The sequence below is a fragment of the Cephus cinctus genome, unplaced genomic scaffold (genome assembly GCF_000341935.2).
Source record: "Cephus cinctus unplaced genomic scaffold, Ccin1 Ccin1_scaffold0310, whole genome shotgun sequence".
Taxonomy (NCBI): Eukaryota; Metazoa; Arthropoda; class Insecta; order Hymenoptera; family Cephidae; genus Cephus; species Cephus cinctus.
The window spans coordinates 291,179-313,545 of record NW_014333013.1 but is presented as its reverse complement, the minus strand read 5'-3'; the positions used below and the strand labels follow the sequence as shown (position 1 = coordinate 313,545).

General features: G+C 36.2%; 5 protein-coding genes across 16 annotated transcripts; 2 read left to right on the top strand and 3 right to left on the bottom strand.

Moving 5' to 3' along the window:
* Positions 1-243: 243 nt before the first annotated feature.
* On the bottom strand, positions 244-12,915 carry LOC107266364 (tyrosine-protein kinase PR2). Of its 7 annotated transcripts, none has more exons than XM_015736767.2 (8): positions 12,420-12,891; positions 11,291-11,383; positions 9,348-10,946; positions 9,022-9,261; positions 8,811-8,947; positions 8,299-8,529; positions 3,832-4,460; positions 244-3,761 (listed from the first exon to the last, which is right to left on the bottom strand). In XM_015736767.2, exons 1-8 carry the CDS (start codon positions 12,421-12,423, stop codon positions 2,714-2,716), a joined length of 3,981 nt encoding a protein of 1,326 aa, XP_015592253.1. In that variant the 5' UTR covers positions 12,424-12,891; the 3' UTR covers positions 244-2,713. The 7 variants fall into 7 exon arrangements, with proteins under 7 accessions (XP_015592253.1, XP_015592254.1, XP_015592255.1 ...); XM_015736768.2 differs by having other exon boundaries at positions 8,826-8,947; positions 12,420-12,890; XM_025083664.1 differs by lacking the exons at positions 244-3,761; positions 3,832-4,460 and adding an exon at positions 4,467-7,402 and having other exon boundaries at positions 12,420-12,455; positions 12,534-12,915.
* Positions 12,916-13,522: 607 nt separating this feature from the next.
* LOC107266370 (NADH dehydrogenase [ubiquinone] 1 alpha subcomplex subunit 10, mitochondrial) lies at positions 13,523-15,430 on the top strand. 2 transcript variants are annotated; one of them, XM_015736785.2, is made up of 5 exons: positions 13,523-13,610; positions 13,715-13,783; positions 13,972-14,637; positions 14,718-15,110; positions 15,226-15,430. In XM_015736785.2, the coding sequence occupies exons 2-5, from the start codon at positions 13,718-13,720 to the stop codon at positions 15,292-15,294; spliced, it is 1,194 nt and encodes a 397-aa protein (XP_015592271.1). In that variant the 5' UTR covers positions 13,523-13,610; positions 13,715-13,717; the 3' UTR covers positions 15,295-15,430. The 2 variants fall into 2 exon arrangements, with proteins under 2 accessions (XP_015592271.1, XP_015592270.1); XM_015736784.2 differs by lacking the exon at positions 13,523-13,610 and adding an exon at positions 13,614-13,637.
* A 794-nt stretch (positions 15,431-16,224) lies between these two features.
* LOC107266375 (synaptobrevin homolog YKT6) lies at positions 16,225-18,467 on the bottom strand. 4 transcript variants are annotated; one of them, XM_025083682.1, is made up of 7 exons: positions 18,312-18,449; positions 17,916-17,982; positions 17,735-17,810; positions 17,594-17,663; positions 17,301-17,512; positions 16,959-17,230; positions 16,225-16,891 (listed from the first exon to the last, which is right to left on the bottom strand). In XM_025083682.1, the coding sequence occupies exons 5-7, from the start codon at positions 17,488-17,490 to the stop codon at positions 16,751-16,753; spliced, it is 603 nt and encodes a 200-aa protein (XP_024939450.1). In that variant the 5' UTR covers positions 17,491-17,512; positions 17,594-17,663; positions 17,735-17,810; positions 17,916-17,982; positions 18,312-18,449; the 3' UTR covers positions 16,225-16,750. The 4 variants fall into 4 exon arrangements, with proteins under 4 accessions (XP_024939450.1, XP_024939448.1, XP_015592280.1 ...); XM_025083680.1 differs by lacking the exon at positions 17,594-17,663 and having other exon boundaries at positions 18,331-18,467; XM_015736794.2 differs by lacking the exon at positions 17,594-17,663.
* LOC107266374 (inhibitor of growth protein 5) lies at positions 18,402-20,693 on the top strand. 2 transcript variants are annotated; one of them, XM_015736792.2, is made up of 4 exons: positions 18,402-18,595; positions 18,917-19,369; positions 19,471-19,649; positions 19,728-20,693. In XM_015736792.2, the coding sequence occupies exons 1-4, from the start codon at positions 18,559-18,561 to the stop codon at positions 19,827-19,829; spliced, it is 771 nt and encodes a 256-aa protein (XP_015592278.1). In that variant the 5' UTR covers positions 18,402-18,558; the 3' UTR covers positions 19,830-20,693. The 2 variants fall into 2 exon arrangements, with proteins under 2 accessions (XP_015592278.1, XP_024939446.1); XM_025083678.1 differs by lacking the exon at positions 18,402-18,595 and adding an exon at positions 18,716-18,839.
* A 57-nt stretch (positions 20,694-20,750) lies between these two features.
* Positions 20,751-22,345, bottom strand: LOC107266373 (beta-1,3-galactosyltransferase 6). The gene is made up of 2 exons (XM_025083675.1): positions 21,556-22,345; positions 20,751-21,480 (listed from the first exon to the last, which is right to left on the bottom strand). Exons 1-2 carry the CDS (start codon positions 22,305-22,307, stop codon positions 21,183-21,185), a joined length of 1,050 nt encoding a protein of 349 aa, XP_024939443.1. The 5' UTR covers positions 22,308-22,345; the 3' UTR covers positions 20,751-21,182.
* Positions 22,346-22,367: the final 22 nt, after the last annotated feature.

The following is a 22,367-nucleotide window of genomic DNA, read 5'->3' as shown; positions in this document are numbered from 1 at the left end:
CACGTGCTAAACTGATATAACGGGTGACATAACTGGGAGATTATAGGAAATAAATATTTTCGAATTCTGAGCTTCGTATTTCTCTTTTCTTTCTTTTCTTTCTCTCAAATTTGTTCATGTATATATTATCGTAAATACAGCAGATATAAAACATCCTCGTGTTATGCCTTTTTCTTACGTATAATAATATAGAGATTGTATAAATACGGGAGTTTACAGTTGATCGCGTATAAAAAGTGCGTGTTGGGACTTACATACGCTTTATTATTAATCAGGAAAAGAATTTCGATAATTCTTGCTAGTCGTACGAACGAGACTCATTTCTCTTTCCTTTCTACATTCTCTTCTCTATCCTCCTGTACCCGATGACTATATGCTATTTCGTTAATCATTTTCTATTTCGTGCATTGACCGATACTGTACGCCGCATATCAAGAAATATACGAAGATATACACTTACAATAATATATTATAAATAAAGTATGTTTCGTTATATTTTTCCCAACCTACATCAAAGTATCGTAACGATTTAGAAAAGGTATTTTTTTCAGCATATAGCTTTTCAAGTACAAGTTTTGTGGATTTCATAAGTACATTGGCTTTGAAATTGTATGCTCTCAAAGCGTATCCTACGTTATACTTATCTAGTAAGGCTAAGTAAAATAAAATTATGTAGGCAATTACATTTTTTATCTTTTGTAAATCTTTTGGTTTGCTCGAACGATTCGATTAAAAGATATAATAGACATGCCCCTGTGCCAAGAATAGTAAATTTGTTATTGCTCGTTTCAGCCTTTGAAGGAAAAAAATCATATATACCTGTATGTATATATGTTTTGCTACAAAACAAAAGTGAGCAATTTTTTTTTTAATGTAAGATCATTCTCTTGCCTTGCTTGCTACAATGTTCTATCGAAGACAAGACCGTGGCAATTTGGTCCGTTACCTCTTGCCGTTCATTCTTTTTATGCAGGATGTCTTAAAAACATTGCACAGCCGGCTAATGCAATAATGTGTATCAGCTAACAAAAAACGGTACAACTGCATTGTTATTTGCATACGACCTTAAGACTTTTTAACATTTTTTGTGTATATAACGTAGATATTTTTGGTTCATTGTCTGGTGGAAGTTCGATCGAGATTCATATACGAGTAGACCCTGGCGTTATTGAAATCTGACATTAATATAAAAATACAAACTTAAATTTAGAGTACGAAAAAACGAAGTACGGTTTCGTTGTACGAAGTTCTTTTTGTTTTGTGAATGAAAATAACGTGCTTCGTCGCATCAGGCAGAGAGCTAATAAACGTACGCTGGTTAACAAAGGTTTGACATATCTAAATTACCATGTTACTATCGAAAAATGTACTTCGGATGATTGATGTATGATATTTGGAATTTTTCTAGTATTACTTTTTATACTTGATGCCTAAAATTATCGTTACTGTACATAAAGCATTTACAAAAGGTTTGACATTCGCTGCACTTAACGTAACGCTTGTATAATTAATGATTTTCAAACTTTTGACAAATTCTTAAGATTACTTGTAACGTACGAGCGATTTTCAAATTGTTGGCTATGTCGCAGATCATATTTTTAAATACATAGGAGACTTTAGAAGTATAATGAGCATTTCTTGTGCGCTTCTTTTGCACGTAGTTCAGCGACAGAGAGACGGGAAGAAATATCCGTGTATCAATATCCTTACGTTAATATATGTACAGTACAGCTTTTAATTGATGCATCTTTCATTGGCAAAATTTCATCAAATAAAAATCACAGATCCTTACAACTAGAAGTACTTAAAGTTCATTATAAAATATACGTGGCATCAATCTCTCAGCTGGACAAAGTGCAATTATGCATGTAAACGATTTGCCGTATAAAAACTTCACCTTAAATGCAACGTACGACAATGAGGATTCTTTCTTTTAATTTGTAATTATATTACAGACTCCTCCAAATTTTATGGAAATAATGTAAGAAAATATTCTTTTTAAGACAAGATACACCTGACTGAATACAAATGATAATGTCACCATTACACTACGGCTCTTTGTAAGGAATCCAGTCAAGAGAATCTAAAAGCACTAAATCATTTTTTCAGAGAACACCTGATTGCTGTGACATAAATGCAGTCTATTACCCTGCACAAGAATGTACGGTCGCGCATCGCGATGAACGCATCCTTACGTATTTTCCATACAGTATGAAAAATACGTTTCATCGATCGGATTATTGTTTACGCTATCACATTACGTAGGAAATAGATTAAAGTTAAATGGTTCGATGATTAGTCGTACTTCCATTGAATAAGCAAACCATTACCATTCTTGTAAAAGAAAAAAAAAAAGAAATTGGCCTTATGAACACTAGATCAGCATTCAATGTCCCATAATCTACGTATAGATTGGCCAGAACGAAGTACAGGAATCAAATTTTCATCCGCGTCGACAACAATGTAATATAATAAATAAACTAAATGTCATTTGACCTATGGTTCAAAGCTGTCGAAGTTAAAGTCATCTAGCTTCGTCTCTTCTTAAGGATGAAGTACCATCGATCCCAGTAAAACGGGAACGATTAACGTACAGAAAGGATCGTTATCAATGCTCGGTAATGAGTACAGTGAAAAACTCTGTACATTTCTATACATTTCTATATACTTTCAGTATTACTTCATTTTCTCCACAAAGTTCGGCATTACCGATCTAAACGGCAGCCGTATCGTCCGTGTTTCTCAAAAGAGCAGCAGCCTTGACAACGTCACCGCCACATTGACTGAGCATCACCTTGCAGTCTTCAAGGCCAACGAAATTATTCTCCTTCTTGAGTAATCCTTGAAGACGCTCCAATTTTATAGCCGCCAGAACGTCCCAATCAGTGACGTTAAGTGCAGCTACACAGGATTCCGGTGTGGATTGCTCGTGAAGGACTTTTAACATTATTCTAACTTCGTCTGACTGTTCACCATTTCGTGGACCTCGTGTTCTACGTACGTTAGGACCATCACAGGCAAACTCCAACAAATCCTCGCAAGATACGTGATCGGACTGTCGAGATAAATCACTGGTACGAGCGGAGGATCTGTCGTTTGACAATTGTCGCTGTGGCGGTTTCGAGGAATTATTCGTATGGAAATCATCGTTAGGATTGACGTGAGCAGAATGCGCGAAGGTGTCGCGATTCTGGAGTATTTGTGTCTGGGTCTTAACGATATTACTTGGAATAGTGTTACCGTGAACGTTCGTTGAATTTGATGCATAATTTTCATTATGCACATGCTCAATTTGCAAAGGTACGTTACATGCTTTTGGCTGTGTAACGAAAGAAGCGTTTCCTCTGTTAACGGATGTTTGTGATCTGCCTGATAGGCTTGAATTCGATGTGTCTACTTTACTGGATAAGCTCGATTCTTCAGAGCGATTTAAACTTGTCGGAGTAGAATTTCTACTTATGTCACTAGTCTCCATGTTATCCTGCGGACACTTGGAGGTGGAGCTCTTTATCGAACACTTAGATTCTATACTGATCTTCCTTTGAAGTTGATTTACAATTGGAGAATCAGTCGAGTGTCTATTCTCACTATGTTCTAGTGCACTTTGCTGAGATTCCATAGCATCGCAGTCAATCAAGTTATCTGAAAACTCCAGTAGATCTTCAGAAATGACACTGCACCGATGCAACTTATTCTCTTCGATGGGCAGTGAGTCCAATGCAGCTAATTCAGAGTCTATCCGCTGTTCAAATTCCTCAGGGCTGAAATATTATATAATATTACTGACCGTACCACAGTAAAAAATATCCTCGAAGCCAAGAGTATGCATACCTATTGGCTGCGATCTCAGGTGAGCAGCTTTCCTCAGAGATGGTACCAGTTTCCTGGTGATGTTGCTGGCTGTTGACATCATGACTAGCAAAGGGTTGGTGTCCATCGATCTGATCCTCAATAGGTGGTGTGGTAACAGCCATCTTTGCCAATGTCCTAGTAACTCCACCGCCAGGAATGATAAGAGGATGCTTTCTCTGATGTCGAGCAAGATTTGATTTTGGCTGCAGTGTCTTGGACCGATCTCTTGGTGGTAAAGGTATCGGATTCTCATCGACATTAAACTGATTCTGATTGTTCTCAATTTCCGAAGCTGAATTATGCCTCTCCAAATTACGCGTCTGGGGTATTGGCGGCGGTGCATTTGGCGGTGGCGGTACACGAATTTTTGGCAGTGTCTTCGCGCCGCTGTTGTGTAACTCGAACTGCGAACTGTGATCGGTCGAGATCTCCTCCGGATAGGAAACGGTATGGCCCAGGGTGGCGTGCTTGTTTCCACGAATTCTGGGCCTCACGATTGGAAGACCCGAACGCAACATACGCAATGGATTTGTATCCGATGCCGTTTCTATACTCGGTGTTTCCACCAGGCGGTTGTACACTTCCTTAGCCTCGTCCGACAACGTAGCCTAAACAATTCGTGGGAGGGGATAGATTTGGGAGAGAAGATAATGGAAATTAAAAAAGAAAACTCAAAAAGAAAGACAGAGAAACAAATAAACAGATTATTGGTTCAAAGGTAAACGGAACGATTGGGTGCTTCGATTCCACTGCAAAATAATTGGAATCAAATAAAAATAATTGCTTTGCAATCAGGATAGGAATTTCGCGAGTCGTACTTGACTTACGTTTGAACCAAATGAAATTAAAAAAAATTAAAAACTAATAGGACCACTTAAAAACAATACGGTGACTAGTGCGTACATGATAGATATATGTGTATATGTTATATATATATATATATCTGATTTTTCTTTGAGTATATTAAAATAGCTATTCTAATAATTAGTCAGTTCATGTTATGTCATGTGTGTACTGGACTCATTGGATCTATTCTAATAATACGTGTACAAATGGTATAAATTTGTAAATATATCAAAAGTGTTTTATTATACGAATATTAATAACATTGAGTGTCCTGTATATCATGCAAGCATGCTAAGCGTAAATAACCAGAGTCCATGACATCGGTTGACGTGCAGCCGATTATCTTAACCGATCTCTACGAAGCACGTTGACTTCAGACTTGCGTCACCTTACAATTAGCCCATTGACGAGTAACGTATTTTCGTATATTAGTATGAGCGAACGACATGCATCCCAATCACGCAACACACTCGTCAGCAGAATTTGATTAATCGAGACGCGTGATGTCCGAGCGCCCATCAAAATCTCCTATCAGCTTAGCGCAAATTAAATTTCATGGAGCTGGCGATGGTGGGAAGGTCAACATATCATTAATAAATTCAGGATATTCCGAGCTTGTATCCGAATCCAGATCAGAATTACTAGTGAACGTTAAACTGGAACTAGGAGCGCTTTCCGGCCATGACAGTAAGTTGTTACGCGAAGAAAATGGCGGCGATAGAGAATTTAAAAAGCTCGTCGAAGGCGGTGGGGATTTTCCACACAACTCAGCAGACGAGAAACCTCTGGCTGAATCGGGATGCAAAAAATGTCCCTTGTTTTTCAAATTCAACCGTAAACTGTGCGGAACTTTCTTATGGCGACGCTTGTAACGCAAGCGGCTTCTTATATCTGTTTCCGAATGAGAAATCGAATCAGAGTCCTCGCTTGAGTCGTTACGGGGATGAAAGGATCTGCGTATGTTCCTAAGGGGTGGTCTACGATTTTCCGACAATGACGAGGTCCTGTGACGGTAGATATTCATATTAGTTTGAATCTTGTCAGTTAATATTTCCGGTTTAGGTATTTCCTTCCTGGTATTGTCGTTCTGGTATAATTTGGGTGGTTCAAGGATATGTTGATGCATATTTGGACTGGTTGGTGCATTGGGTCGTTGAGTCAGATTTAACTTCATGTTCATTTGTCGTTTTGTTTTTAGTGGAATGTTGAGATCTAAGTGTTTAGGTTTTTGAATAGGCACGTTTAACGTTCGTGCTGGCTTTACTAGTTGGGTTAGCTCAAGATTTCTCGTATTGGCTGCGGTAGGCTTCGTTACGGCTACTTCCAAGTTTCTCGAATTTTGAGCGATGTTTTTACCGAGTTGTATCATGTTCTGGGTGAGCTTCCCGAAGCCCAGATTTAGACCCTGACCCTTCTTGGAGTCCAAATAGTTCTTCACACTTTCCAAACCCGACACTTCACGCTGATATTTTTCAGCCAATAATTTGCTGCTCAGCTCAACTTGATTGTTCGTTTCAGCGTCGGATTTTCGTCGCAGACGTTGAAAATTCACCCGTAAGCTTTCAGAGCTACTGTATATAGGTGACTCCTTCTTCTCTGGTTCAGCGATGAACAGCGGATTGTTGGATATCACAAAGGGAAAGTTATCGTGTCCGTTCTGGTTTTGCTCGATCTTACGAAAACTTTGCATATTCATTCTCACTGTTTCTAAATTACCTCGCGGGCTATCGGGTCCGACTATTTTTAAATTTGCTTTGACACTATCGGAGGAACCGTAAGCAGTCTTTGATTCCTGATTTGAATTTCTCGGGGCGAATGTGACCTTGCCGCCTCGAGGTTTCTGTAAATCCAACTTTTTCGTGATTTCCGTAATGTTCATTTTGGACGAGTCTCCGAGGGAGCTCGATATTTTAGGTCTTGTTCCAAGCTCAAAGTTCGCCAGCTTATCGCGCGGTGACTCAAATTTGATAGATTTACTGCGCGGAGATTCGAAATTTCCGCTCTTCTCTCTGCTAGAGTCCAAATTTGACAGCTCGTCCTGCTGGCTCTCGTAACTCGTTATTTTCTCCCTGGTAGATTGATCTGAGTTGCTGATTTTACTTTGCGACACTGGACCGTGTCTATCGTTACTCATTACGCCCTGCTCCTTTAAATTAAGATAAAACTTATTCTTGCTCGGCTGTTCCAGATTGTTAATCTTCTCGAAAGTCTCAGCTTTCTCGTCATTAAAAAATGTTGCTTTCTCACTGGCGCAGTCCAGAGCGACATCCTCGTCAAAATATTTCGGTTGCTCAAAGTATCTGTCAACGTAACTTGTAGAAACTCTTTTAGGATCCCGCGGAAAGTCAAAGTTTGAATTTTCCACGCTGTACGAGAGCTTACCATTTTGTTTTAAACAGCTCTTTGTATCCATATCCAGAAGACCCTCGATATTGCAGGTGCCCTTTTTATTTCCATTCTCAAGGAACTCTGTCGACCTCACCAAACTCTGTTTGGTCGCTGCGTTATCCAGAAGATGCGTGTCAAACTCAACATCCATATACGATGTCCAAGCGCTGGGTTTTGTTAAAAGCTCACGGGATTTCGCAAAACAAAATTCAGCAGACGCTTTGTCCCATAAGGGCAATTTCAAAGTGGATGGTGCACCAAGGGAATCTATGCTGGACACCGTTGAAGAAAGTGATTGGAGACTCGAGCACAGCCACTTCACAAGTGACAATCAGTTGGCAATGAGAATCACAACAGAGAAGGTGCAACGTTAAAGACGAATACATGCATCACGAAATGTCAGAAACATTTAAAGACATATCATGCGATTACGTATTGCGTTCGATAATGCATTGCATGTTTGAGAAACACAATAAACAAGCACGCAAAGGTATGAAGTACATTTTTTGGTCGATCAACGATCAAGTTACAAGCACGTAAAGTAAATGATTTCGAAATAAAATGCAAAGGATAATAATTGTTTGGTAACAATAACGAAAATCACCATAAACAACAGTTGCATAAATAAATAAAACAATAAACGAGAAAGGAACATAGGGATGTTGGAAAGGTTGATATTAGTTATTGCGTTAGTAAGCACTATCTCGACTTAAGGTAGAGAGAGAGAAAGAGAGAGAGAGAGAGGATATACGTAGATATGTTAGTAGCAATTGCAATTATAATGTATGTTAAATATCTTGTGGCATCAGGAATTAACGCCGTTCCATAACAACCACTTCGTTAGATGCTTAGTTAATGTATTGTAAAAAGAAAAAATAGAAGATACCTAAGTAGAATTAAATACCACCTGCGAGCGGTACCACGATAGACAAGTTACTGGAGTAAGCCACGTGAATAAATTAAAAAATAATTGAGTAATTGGTGTAAAACATTGAAATTAATATAAGGTGTGCAAAGTGTAAAATTGCACTTCATCGAAGTAATGAGAATGTGATGAGTATCTGTCTAAAATGGTTAATCGAAGAGTAGTGAAATGTCATTGCATCGAGTGACAAAAGGTGCAGTGCCATCTTCATTATGTTTGTGTATACCATCGGCAGACTTTAATAATCCTCGATAATGAAAAGAAAAACTAAAAAATGTTTATTGTACCTGGATATCAGGTATACTCGCTGCTTCCTCTGAAAAGTGTCGTCTGTCTGGTTTTGGACTGTGTTGATGTGGCAACTTAAAAGAGAATTTTCTGCGCCTCGAAGGACTGGCAGGTGTTCGCGGAGACTCCGGTGGATGCTCAAGATCTGTCATGGAACGTGCCGTCAATTCCTGTGCCATTGCAATGGCCGAGTAGAGGGTTTTCTGATCGGAGGCTGATATAGGCTTCACCTAAATGATCGAAAAAATGTTAACCGTCTATTACGAGATTGGGCTGCATTTCTTCTTTTTTTTTTCTTTTCTTTTTGAACTCTACAAAATCAATGGATCGGACCTTGGAATCGTTATATCGAGGGCGCGCCATTCTTTGCAAAACAGAAAATTTATGTCTCAGTATCGTAACGAACATTACGCACACAAAGCAATAATGATTAATAAAATGATGCGAGACATCGATTGACTTACAAATTCAGAACACATACAAATTATAAATGGTGTAAAGATTACTGTACATTTATAGGACTCACGGTGGCCTGTTTCTTCTTACTACATTGCTTTGCTTGTATCTCTCGGAGTTCATTTCTCGCATTGCTAGACTCGTGTTCGGTGGGTAGTGGATGTCCTGGTGGCGGTGGTGGCGGAGAAGAGCCTAACGAGCCAAAGTTATATAATCAGATAGATAAAGTTCTTGAGGAATACTATTCGAATGTTTCTCACACGTACCCAACGATCTAAACATTTGATCCATCTCGTCCAAAAGACTAGGCCCAAAATCGAAATTCAATGGTTTATCGAATCTTAGTGGGCTATCCTGATTCTCTTCGTCGCTAATCTCATGGTATTCATGATCCGCGCCAACAGTATCCGTACTGCCAGGTAGATTGGCAGACATGGATCGTTTGCCGGCATGTCCAAGTGTTCCAAGATGCGATATCTCTGAACTCGTGTCCGACCATAAGCTATCTGTAATTAAAATAGTTATGATTTTTAATAGTTCAGAAAACGCATACCACGTATTGCGCACATTATCAGAAAAACAAAAAAATTACCGTGCTTGTTTTGCGTATCATGTTGCAAATGTTGTATGTCTCTGCTTTCTCTGATTGATTCTCTTGCCGCATCTACTACGCTCCTTCCATCCTGACTCAGAACTTGACTAGAATTATCTGTGGCATCCTCTTGCGGCTTGTATGGTGTTACCACTTGTCTCGGCAAGTGTGGGTACTTTCCTCCCAGGAAGCTAATATCACCGAAATAAGCTCCGTCCAAACCAACATGACCAGTATGCTTGACGTCACCTTGCGGTGAAGAAATCATATCTGTTCGTATCTTTCTGCGTTGCGAAGAGAAAGCATTCTTTCCGTCACCGCGTGTGAACTCTCCAGGTTTATTACTGGGTAAATTCAATCCCAGATAAGCTATCGTGTGAGCCGGATTAAAGAATCCCGTTTTCCCGTTATTCAGTACTCCTTTCCAAAGAGTATTGCTGCTGCCTTTGTCCAGGACCGTGATAACGTCTCCTTGTCGATAAGCAAGCTGACCTGACTCGGCACTATCCTGAACAGCTTGCACTTGTTCTGGCTTCAAGTCAGGAAGTAATTTTATTAATTCAGAGAACTTTGGCCGTTTAGTCGGCTCGTGTTGCCAGCATTGTTGCATAAGAGAGAAATAATCTTTAGGACAGCAATCCGGTTGCTCCAGACGTTGAAAATTAGGCTCGTCTATTGCTTCCAGAATTTGGTGACCTGTTAACGCCGCCCATGGTTGAAAACCATAGCTGAACATTTCCCAGAGTGTGACTCCGTAGGCCCAAACATCACTTGCGGACGTGAATTTTAGGTAGGAGATACATTCAGGTGCACACCAGGCAATGGGAAGCTTTAAATTTACATTAAAGTTCGTTTGGTAATAATCCTTACCAACGCCCAATGCTCGTGAGAGGCCAAAGTCTGATATTTTAACTTTGTTCTTTGAGAAGACCAAGATATTTCTCGCAGCAAGATCACGATGTATCAGTCTCTTTGCTTCTAAATATTGCATTCCGTCTGAAATCTGTACGGCAAAGTCACATAAGGACAGGACGGGAAAGCTGGCTCGCAAGCTCGGTTCTTTTAGACATTCCAAGAGCGATCGAAGTGGTGCTAATTCCGTAACTAGCATTAGAGAGTTTGTATCTAATACAACACCATATAACCTAACGATATGCTCATGATCTATAGAATGCATTATGGCAGCCTCTTTCAAAAATTCTATTGGATTGTTCTGCATTCGCTCCCTTGATAAACACTTGATTGCTACTTGAATTCTCTCGCCATCGTTTGTCCATACTCCTTGCTGCACAACACCAAACTCTCCTGTTCCTAATTCCTTATTGACAATTATTGCATCGGCAGGAATCATATGCTTATTAGGAACACGTATAGGTGGTCTGTCTTGTCTCTCTTCAGGAAGCATTCCCAATGCGCCAGGTGTTTGCTCCTCCCGTTTTGGGAGGAGCATCTTCTTAAATTTGGATAAATAATTTTGTGGAAAGTGCTTTTGAAAGTACTTTTTTAAACGACGCATTTCTGGTTTAGTCATGCCAATAGCAGTCAAGTCTTCTTCCGTCACATATTTAAGTTGAGCTGTTGTCTGAACCTTTAGATCCCCTATGCGAATAACACAAAATAAAGATACTTTAACAAATCCATTTTATTAATGTGTTGTAATGACTAAATGACCCATTCGACACAAAACTTATGGTAATATTTTTGAGAGAATTTACTCCGTGGATAAGATTTCACATGTTATACACCACTTAAGTTCTTATCAGAGGAAAATTAACAGGCAGTAGTGATAGAGATAGTTAAATGGTTTCAAGTATGTCAAGTGCAGCCACTTAAGTAATAGCCCTGTAGAATAATAATGAACACATTGCATTCGATCAACTGCAGTGACAGAATACAATTGCTTATTGTTATTCAATATTGCTTCTAATAGTAATTTTGCAAACCTCGAATTCCTGGATAATATTCTTGTAGCTCAGCCTCCATCAAGAACTCATAGAGTCCAGGACCAGTGTTACGCGACATTCCTCCTTGTGTGTCTGTAACAGATAATACTAAATATGACTAATATATACATGACTGAAACACGTAAATAATTTCATAAATTGTTAATTTTATGCGTTAATGTGCGTTAATTGTGCGTTCACATTCGACATTTTGATTACACAGCATTACTCCCTCCCAGAACTAAAAGAATACCACATATGCTTAGTCACAGCCTGACAAGTGTCACATGAAATTTGAAAATACAAGTGTTGTATCAGGTGAAACACAGTTGTAATATATATATTATACACATGTTAGAGATAAAAGATTATAACTCAACCACATGTAATAATACCAGGAAAAAATAAAATACTTAGGCCTAAACTGAAAATAAAAAATTCAATGACAAATAATTGGAAATTGAAAATACACTTTTAACATTTGAAACTTGCAGTAATATAAAATTTCAGAAGTGCTCCAAAATCAAAGCATCAAGGCAAATCAAACGGCATTCTTTCGAGTGTCATATAAATCTCAGTTAACAGAAGAAGCAGTGATTGCATCCATAACGCTGAGATAGAATAAATATATACCCTATGCTCCGGTGGAAATTAGATAGTCAAGAAGAAAAAAAAAAAGGAGAAATACAGACGCAGAGTAGTAGACACGAATGGAGCAAAAAGTACGGATCCGTAATAGAAGTCAGGGCTTGATGGAATATTGTACTGTAAATATTTTCTATTCTATCAATAGTATTGGCATCACTAAATGCACAGTAATTTAAGAATTTACATAGATTCACTGTGCGTAAGGCTGCTTGTCGCAGGTCATCGCGAGCTGCAAGGCACGGAGTCATGAAAACATTTCGATTTCTCTTTACGGAAGAACAGAGAGAAAGAGAGAGAATAAGAAGAGACATAGATGTATGTATAGTACAAGTATCGAGTGCGAGTGAATTTCGTACTGCGGCGCGTACTACACGCATATAATGGGAAGGTGCATTTCCTCGAAGGCACGCCCCGTTAGCGTCGCCCTTAAATAGAAAATTATTTATAAATATCACTGGCTCCCGATCTCTCGTTCACTCACCCATTCTCGCTCGATGTCTTGCTATGCCAAAAATTCCTTTAACATGAGACGCCTGTTTAGTGTCTCACTCCTAAGTCTTCCGCGAGGATAAAACTGATCGGAATATTCACTCACATCGTCTCCGTCGCGTTTCCTTCACATTTTCACCATACGACCGCCTTCGTCGTGCGGTCACTGAACCACAATGCTCTAGGTACGCGGCCCGGTTAGAAATTTAATTTAACCACGAGAAATCGTGTTGCCGATCGACGATCGCTGAGGAAACTTAGGAAAAACTCTTATACACGGTGGTACCAAACAAAAAAATGTCCACACTCTACGAAACTTACGAGTCGACTGCAGTCGACTGTGGTTGACTGCTGGTTACACGACGAACGTTGCTCCGATTCGCTATCACGAATCATGCGTGCCACACTCTCCAATTTTTCCCATTGCGCAGCTACTGTGCGTTTTAATTTTTTTTTATATTTTGCTTCATTTTCGAGAAATGAAGGACACTTCGATTTTACTGGACAATTTGCTTTTTTTGTGAATATTTCTTTTAATTTTCATACTCGTGACTCTGTTCACTTTTTTTTACAGAGTATGACTGATACATACGTCAGTCATTCGAATTACCAAGAAGTATGATTGTTACTCTTTTCTGTGAACGATCACTTTGCTCTCTGTCGATAATAGTTATTCATATTTCATATTGAATGTTATGTCAATACCGGTCTGCTCTACTAATGTTAAAAATACGTTGAAACGTTGTTAAAACATAACCATTAATCGTTATGTCGGGCTTATGTTGTCAAAGATATACATATTTATTCAATAGAGATTGTTGAACTTGAATGTATACGCAAATATTTGGATTGTACATATGACTTGCATTCTGAAGACTTGCATTGTAGTCATTAGTGTTACAGAACTTTCATAAGTCAAATTGTTACTTTTATAGAAGCTTACAGAATCAGTTATTAAAACGTTGTTATACGACTAAACTATGAATAATACGAGCTTATGAAGAAATTAAGTGAAACAAGGACTAATGACATTTATTCATATAACTTATTTAATGTATCCTGACGTAAATAAATTAAATTATATTAGATAATTTGAATATAGTATCAAAGGAACAGGAAATGGCTGCATTGTTATGATCTATATGTTGGCTTACTTCAGTTGGCGGTAGCCATCTTTCCTACGGTAAGAACTGTCGAGTACATGAAGATTGTAATATTTCGTATTTAGATATTAAAATGTTTATTTATCATTAAGTCTATTATAAATATTTTTCTCTTGCTCTTCAGAAAATGGCTTGGACAGTTCGGACTGCCGTCATCAAGTTGCCATCCAGCGGTTTTGGGATATTACATAAGGTTAGACATATGTAATTACTATAAAATTATTGTATATTGATTATATGATATATTTATGCATCTTGTAGAAATCTACTTTTATTTATTATGCTAATTAATTTCGCCATGAACAATATTTTATTTGATTAACATAATTACAATGGTTAACTGCACATCACGAAAGTGTTTGACTGAAATTCATTTTGCAGGTGACACCAAATACAAAAAATATTGCTTTAATGCAAGCTGCTTTCATTAGTACAAAATATATACGGTCTCTTAAACCACCACCTGAACATGGTTGTCCTAAGCCTTATGATTATGTCAATAAAAGATATGGTGTATTTGCCCAACTTTTTGATAGGATGATGAATCGATTTCATGAAAATTCAAAAATCATTGTTGTTGATGGAACAATTGCATCTGGAAAGACCGAAGTAGCAAAAACTTTGGCAAATGAATTTGATATGCTGTACTCACCTGCTCCTGATGAAGAGGATCTTTACATTCATGAGTCTGGCTATGATTTGAGAAAGCTAAATCATAAGCTTCCCGAGTCACTGCAGCTAATAGATGTAGAAAATTTTTTGAAAAATCCAGATCATGTAAATTCAGGGTTGTTCCAAATCAATATGTATGCTGCAAGATATATGCAATACATCCTTGCCTTAGAACATATATTAAATACTGGACAGGGTGTAGTGATTGAACGCTGCCCTTGGGGTGATACAGTATTCATGGATGCAATGCATAAAGCTGGATATGTAACAACGGCAACACTGACGAGTTACAGAGAAATTATGAAGAATTCGTTACATTACTTAATGAGACCTAACTTGATTGTATACTTGGATGCCCCTGTAGAAACTGTACAGGTAAATATTGAATCAGTAGTAACGCTATTACTGTTATTTATGTTTTACGAGTACACATTATAATCTAAAATGAATTGCAGCAAAAGATTAAGCAGCGTGGCATTCCATACGAAGTGAATTCAAAAGTCTTAACGAAAGATTATCTTCAAACCATAGAGAAAAGTACTAGGATAAATTATCTCAAGTCCCTTTCCTCTCATGCCGAAATATTAATTTATGATTGGTCAAATGGAGGCGATGCTGGATCAATAATTGAGGATATTGAACAAATTAATTTCGAGACAGAGAGACATGATCCTAAACACGCTGACTGGAAATTTGATGCAGTGGATTCAGTACGCCGTCGTCGAGTACTATACACTAACAATAAGATAGAATTAATAAATGCACTCAAGGTAGATGAAGTATGGAATCCAGATTTGCTCATTACACCTGAAGAAGATAATAAATATCGCCTTGTTATGGATGAAATGGTAAGAACTATGGCATATATCATTCAGTTTCACGATCAGTAGATTTAGATTTACAAATTTTCTTTGCCGCATATGGTGTTTCCTTAAAATTTATATGTACTTATCTTTAAATTAGGAAGAAGAACTTCGGTATCAAAAGGGATACAATCATCTGAAGGGCGACAAAGTTTTATGGAAGCTTTAAAATGAATGAATTTAAATATTGTATAGTAAATATTAGCGCTCCTCAAATAAAACACGAACGTTTCTGTAAACACAAAACAACATTATTGTGTTTGGTATCGCGTAGTAAAATAAATCGCGCCCTGACTCACTAACAATATATTTTTTCTGTAATTTACAAATTATTCTTCTAGAGTTATGCGTTCATATTCTTATATGACACTGAGTTTGATACATAAAAATGCAGTAAAATAAGATTTTAATTGTTAAAAGAATCTATTATTTTTAACTGGACACGTGCAAAGTTATAATTTTTTAAGCTTAAAGCAGAGAAAGAAAAATCGAAAGTCATTTAAACATTGTACATATAATGTATTGTAATATGTTGAAATACATACATTATTTAAGTTCCTAGTATAATTTTTGCTCTAGCATTTTTTTTAACATGATTAAAATGCTTTGACCTAGTATACAATCAAATACAAACACGTATTATATAGATATTTTCATTGGCTATAGTCAATACCGGTTATATAAATTATAACAAGGTTTCATAGACAATGTATTAAAACTTCCTTAAATGATGCAACTGACAGTCTAATGACTACAGTATTTAATCCACTTGTGCAATACGTTGTTGGGTCAGTTGCAGCATTCGAAATTTATTCAATTTTCGTCTGTATGAAATTTGGGCAAGACCTAACAAGTGTCATATAGCAAAATTTCAAGGTATATACGAACCGCAGCAACTATAATAGAAGTGTCGTCATAAAATACTGATGTTAGATACTGTCTAATTTTTCCAGGATAACAGGAGTCAATTTTTTCTTTGGGTTTTCAACAAATTTTTAAAACATTTATATTGATGACATTTCTCTTAATTTCAGTTATAGACGTATAAATTCAAATTTTCCAAGTTACTGACTACCACTTACTAAATAATAAGAATTCATTTCGTAATATTTTCTTGTATATTAATAATAAAATTTCCAATTAATTAATTGCATCACCATACCGACCCAATATTATAGTCCGTACCATCATTTGGAATGTACACTTAAAATAAATTCCTTATGTGTTTAGTCGAATGGCAAAATAGATCTAGAAAATAATAAAAGATCCACATTGTTTATTTTTTTCATCATAACAATGTTTTAGGACCGTTAAATAGTGTTTACATCAAAATTCAGGAAAACGTATATTACATTTTTCCTAATAATCTGGTGTTGCTTCTTAATTTTTGAACAGCATGGAACAGGCAGTGATTTCAGTTAATTATCGGTAATAAATAGATAAATTTAAAACGTCAACAATTGATTCTAATCAGATACAATTACAGAGAAACAAATACAGTATATGTTCAATTTCTGAAGACTTTTGAAATTCATACAACAGAGCCAGGTTGTGCTGTTTACTGCACATGGTAAATAGGAAAGCGACAATGATGACAATTAATATAATATAATACAATATAACATTTATGCTGTCAGGCTGCAACATGAATTAGTTTTTCGCGCTGTTTTATAGAAAGCTTTTGACTGCATGCTAAGTCCTTCCGATTTTGAGACCAAATCATCCAATTTTTCTCCTCTCTCTAAGACTGCTTCTATTGTATTATGCTATAAAAGAATAGAGTTCATTAATTTGAATAGATATAAATTATACCTGATATGCACTCATTCTTACCAAAATAATCTTTGTTTCATCCAAATCATTTTGCATTTTGGTGAATGCGTCTGCTTCTCTAGGATTTTGGTACTTTGCAAGATAGGTGTTCACTTGAGGAAAACTGCATGTGGCTTCATTTAAAGTTGGCCAACTATCAGGAGGATATTTCGAGGCAAATTCATCCAATAATTTGGTAATCAATGTATGTGATACTCTGTTTGGATATTCATGATCTGATATAAGAACTCCTGCCAGGCTATCTCCTCGTACGTATACATGGCACATATATTCTATTAGCATAATAATTGGTTATGGTACAATACAGTATTAATCTAAACTGATAATAGATGAAGTATTTACCTCCTTCTTTGACACTTTGTCGTGCAGCAATTTGTGTTCTTTCTGTAATAGTTTTACTAACAAAAGCCATGAACTCTTGGACGCTACCTCTTTGGAAGAACGAGAATGATCCCAATTCATATACAGCCTTTAACGGGGTTGCTGAAATGGGTCCCTTGTACAAGATCGTTAATGCGTATAACTTAACCATTTTGGTCTATAATACGGGTTTCCTATAAAAAAAATATTACATCCTTATATGCGCCATACAAACATGAAATTTGAAGTACCCTAAATCTAGGTTACTGTTTTACCATTTTAGAATGTTATATATCGCACTTCGCACACACTTCTAGTTCACTTGTCACTTAGGCCATATTAATTCTATTATAAGACAATAATAGAATATACCAATTGGTTAAATGCAATTGAAAAGAATGCTAAAGAGAACTCACCTGTCAAAAGTATTTCGAAATTCCCTGATCACCGTGTAAAAACACTTAGTTTTTCCTTTCCGCGTTAGTGCAAAGGCTACGCATAAAAAATACGAGGAATTTGAAATTTCCTTCGAATTGTTTTTACCTTATCAACAAAAATATATATATTTTGAACTATCGACACATCATCCACATCTACCTTGTAAGAATCAGGGCAACCATCATGAATCCACCAACAGGGGTTCCCAAAGTGACACACGTAATGCCTATTAATTCGACAAAGAATTTACGTGAATGTCATACAATCTTGAAAGTATTTCAAGAAATAATAATGAAAGCATAAGTGCATGTATCTAAGAAACTCGCGTTTTATACAATTCCAAAAAACTGAGAGCCAAATAATATTATTTTAGAGTAAATTTTCAACATATCCGCAATAATAACATGGCGGGAAATAATCCATATTGAATGTGCAGATAAAACTTTTTAGAAATCTTATGGCATGAACATTTTTAACGGTTACGATGACAAATCATTCAAAATCATCTCATTTTAGGATCAAAGGAACTTTTGCGTAGTTAAATGATTATTTTACGTCAGTTTGTACAGCATACGTTCGTCTGCTACCTGCTGCCATAGTGGACACCAGTGGACACACTTCCATTGCATTCCGCCTTTTGTGACCATTGATCGTTCCTGTGTAGTGACTGACTGATAATCTCGAGAATGTCGTATCAAAACTTTGAAATATATTCTGTTTATTGATGCCTGAACAAGAACTTCTACGGGTATATTGGATGAGAAGTGTTGAAGAAACGCATTATTAAGAATTTACAAGAAACATGACGACTGCGTTGTATTTAGAGCATTATTTAGAGAGTGAGTATTTCTGCCTAGTTGTTCAGCCGAAAAAGTAATCTATTTCAAGTGTCTCGGAGGGAAAGGCTGTGTTTCTATATGTTTAACATATCTTGCATTAGTCATAACAAACAGTAATGTAATAATTCTGCGGCATTGTGCTGCTTATCAATTAACTGCAGTAGTTAGTAGTATTGTCATAAAACAAATGATTGTGCACAGATAATGTTGTCACTTCGACGTTGAATTACATTGGCTTCAACTTGTAATCTTGTTTTGTCAAATGCTTTGAAAAATAAAAATAAATACTATCTTCTACGATTTGGTTATAATTTTTTTCAGGTCTAGAACATCTGCCTATTGAATTGCAAAGGAATTTCACATTAATGCGGGATTTGGATGCCAGAGCTCAAGGACTTATGAAAGACATTGACAAATTAGCTGATGATTACTTGAAGAACATTAATAAGGAAACACAAGAGAAGAAAAAAGAGCAACTTAGTCATATTCAAAGTCTTTTCAATAAAGCTAAAGAATATGGGGATGACAAGGTGCAACTTGCAATACAAACTTATGAATTAGTGGACAAGCATATCCGAAGGCTGGATTCAGACTTGGCTAGATTTGAAGCAGAGATACAGGAAAAAGCGTCGAACAGTAATCGGGCACAGGAGGAAAGTAATGCAAGTAAAAAGGGTCGTAAAAAATTGAAAGAGAAGGAAAAGCGAAAGAAGGGTACGACAGGAGCTAGTAGTGAAGACGAATCTAAAAATGCACGGAAGAAGCAAAAGAAAGGTATGTTACATAAAATTCATTTTTTATATTGAATGTCTTTTTAATTTATGAAGTGCCTTTAGAATGATATATTTTGATTCAATAATTCTCAATTTTTTCAGGTGGTTCTGTTACTTCGGCAGCTGCAACTGGTGCTGTAGGTAGTGGTGCTCAAGCAGATACTAGTGCTTTAGGTCATCCAGCAGATGTTTTGGATATGCCTGTTGATCCAAATGAACCCACTTACTGTCTTTGCCATCAGGTGTCGTATGGTGAAATGATTGGTTGTGATAATCCAGATGTGAGTACGACAAAATATTTATATGTATATCACTATAAAGATTATGATTACTATAGTATCTCATATATTTCCTTCCAGTGCCCTATTGAATGGTTTCACTTTGCCTGCGTTGGGCTAACTACAAAGCCTAAAGGCAAATGGTATTGTCCAAAATGTACACAAGATCGAAAGAAGAAGTAATTCTCCATGCATAAAGAATAAAAGTGCTAAGCACTTTTTTCTAAAAGGAACTCCATCGTACACTATTTCTAAAACTAGTTCGTTAATGATTTCATGCTTTGACATGAACTAAAACTGAACTATATAACAAATAGGAAATTTTATGAAACATTTAATATTGCGTCTTCATTGTATCTAACCTTGGAAGCGTATATTTATAATTCACATACATCGGACTCGCGCAAAGATTTATAATTTTAATAAGTTATATATTAAAATTTCCATAAACTTTTGTACTGTGTACAGAATTTTATGGTGAACGATGTATGGCACTTATACGCGGTGCTAACAGTGCACTACAAAAATCAGTTTATGATTGAAGGTTCACATACTGATCTGCTTCCAATTTTTGATGTAATGAAAATTGCGTATGTACTAGCTTATCACAGCGATCAAACATTTTGAGAATCGGCCAATACATTGTTTTTCTTTTTTAACAACCCAGGGTAGTATTTATTAATTTAATTAATGTCCGAAGAATTTTACACTTTTTATATTTTAATTGTATTTGGCCGTTTTTTGAATATCTGTGGTTTGCTATACATGATTATGAAAATATTGCCCTATCATATAGTATTAAATTGCAATTATACTCTCAATTATAATAGTTAATTATTGTTTTTATATTTTATGAATGTATATTGGTACTGGATAGCATCGACCGTCAGATCTCGAAGCAACAAATGTAACATAAGTAGAATATATAATTAATAAGAAATATATTTGATTTAGAAAAGAGTAGTCTGCGAACTACTGTCACTCTATTCCAGTAATGTATTTTTGTAAGCATCGTACGCGGAGAATACAGTACATTACCATTTGAAAGTAGAACCGTTGTAATTTGACCATATGTGTAAAAATCAATAATTCAATTCTTCGTCCTTTCTTAATATCACTCGTTTTATTATACCGCTCTTTTAAATAATGATACACAGTAGACATTGATTCTTGCGTGAATCGATTTCTTGTACCAAAATACATAACATAAATGATCTATATTTTTGTTATTAAAAATAATACATTATAACGTAAATGAACGCTAAAATTTGGAATTTGAAGATTTACATGAAAGATTATTCGCTTTTATATCTATAATATTTTAGTAACCCTATTGAGGCACACTTTAAGTAAGGAAAATGTCAATTCGAAACTTCGCTTATATGATCGGCAAATGTTATGATCATATTTCATGTACAGTTATTGGAAACTAGATATATATTCAAAATAATCAGTCTTATATAAATATTGTTATGAACATTTTCATTATCTCAGTTCATTAGACTTAGAAAACAGAATTCCTCATTACATCACCTACTAGGACCCTTTCGGAGAAACATCCTGTTCTCGATTACAACATTGACTAGGTGGAACTGTCCAATTATATTGGTAACTCTTATGAATTATTAGTTCCTTTGAGCATAATTTTCGTGTTATGGCAGATAGCTCGTGCATGTATTGCATCTTCTGAATGCTCTGCTTGTGAGTAATTATATAATCATTGGAGCATCCACGGGATTGATATTCCGTATCAAATCTTGTGTCATGCTTCCTTTCAATGTTAGCTAAGGGTGCTAACCAGACACCAACTGATACATCTTCCGCGCTGTATATCCTGAGAAAAAATCAAAGAGGTAGATTAAACTTTTACTTAATTAAACATCTTGTGTTAATATTTGGTCCTGCTTACTTTAAAACCTCCCAGTTTCTACTTATGAATTTGACTAGATTAGAGGATAAAACATATCCACCTCCAAGTGCATATGGCAAATAATAGTCACATAGTATCCAGTTAGTCTCTTTCCAAGGTCCATGCCTTTTCACTTGAGCCCTTCCATTAAAATAGCCCCAATATAATTCTTTTTGAGTTCCTCTGCTTTGCCATTTACTTAATTCTTTCAAAAGAGATTCTATTACCACGTAAGAATCATCATCGCACTTTAACAAAAAGTCAAAGTCATAGTCCTCTGTGAGTTGCTTAAAGGAGTATAACACTTTCTTAGTGATTGTGTTATAGGAATCCCTTAATGTAGGTAGCAGAAGGAGATCTTTGTGCTTATGATTTTCTGACTGAAGTGTCTCGTGAAGTGCTTGCTGTATATTTACAGTGCCTATGGCAAAGAAATATTTCACATAGCTATACTTTTCTGACATCCAAGTCCTTCTTATAATATTTCTACGTTCCATGTTATCAGGTGCTGTCAATATAACAATGAGTAATTCATATTTTGGCTTGTTCTTCTCATTATCCTTGTCTAGTGAACATTTGACAGGTTTCATGTAGTGTACACACAACAAAATGAATAACAGTAACACTAACAATATAGGTATTTTTATTTTAAAGCAAAGCTTCCTCTTGATTCTGGCCATTAAATCACTATTAGAGTAATTACTATTTGACATGAACTTTACGTGACATTTTGAATGAAAATTGGGAAGCATGTTTATCTCTGCTCAACTATCCAGTTTGATATACATATGACTACTTGCTCATATTTGCAG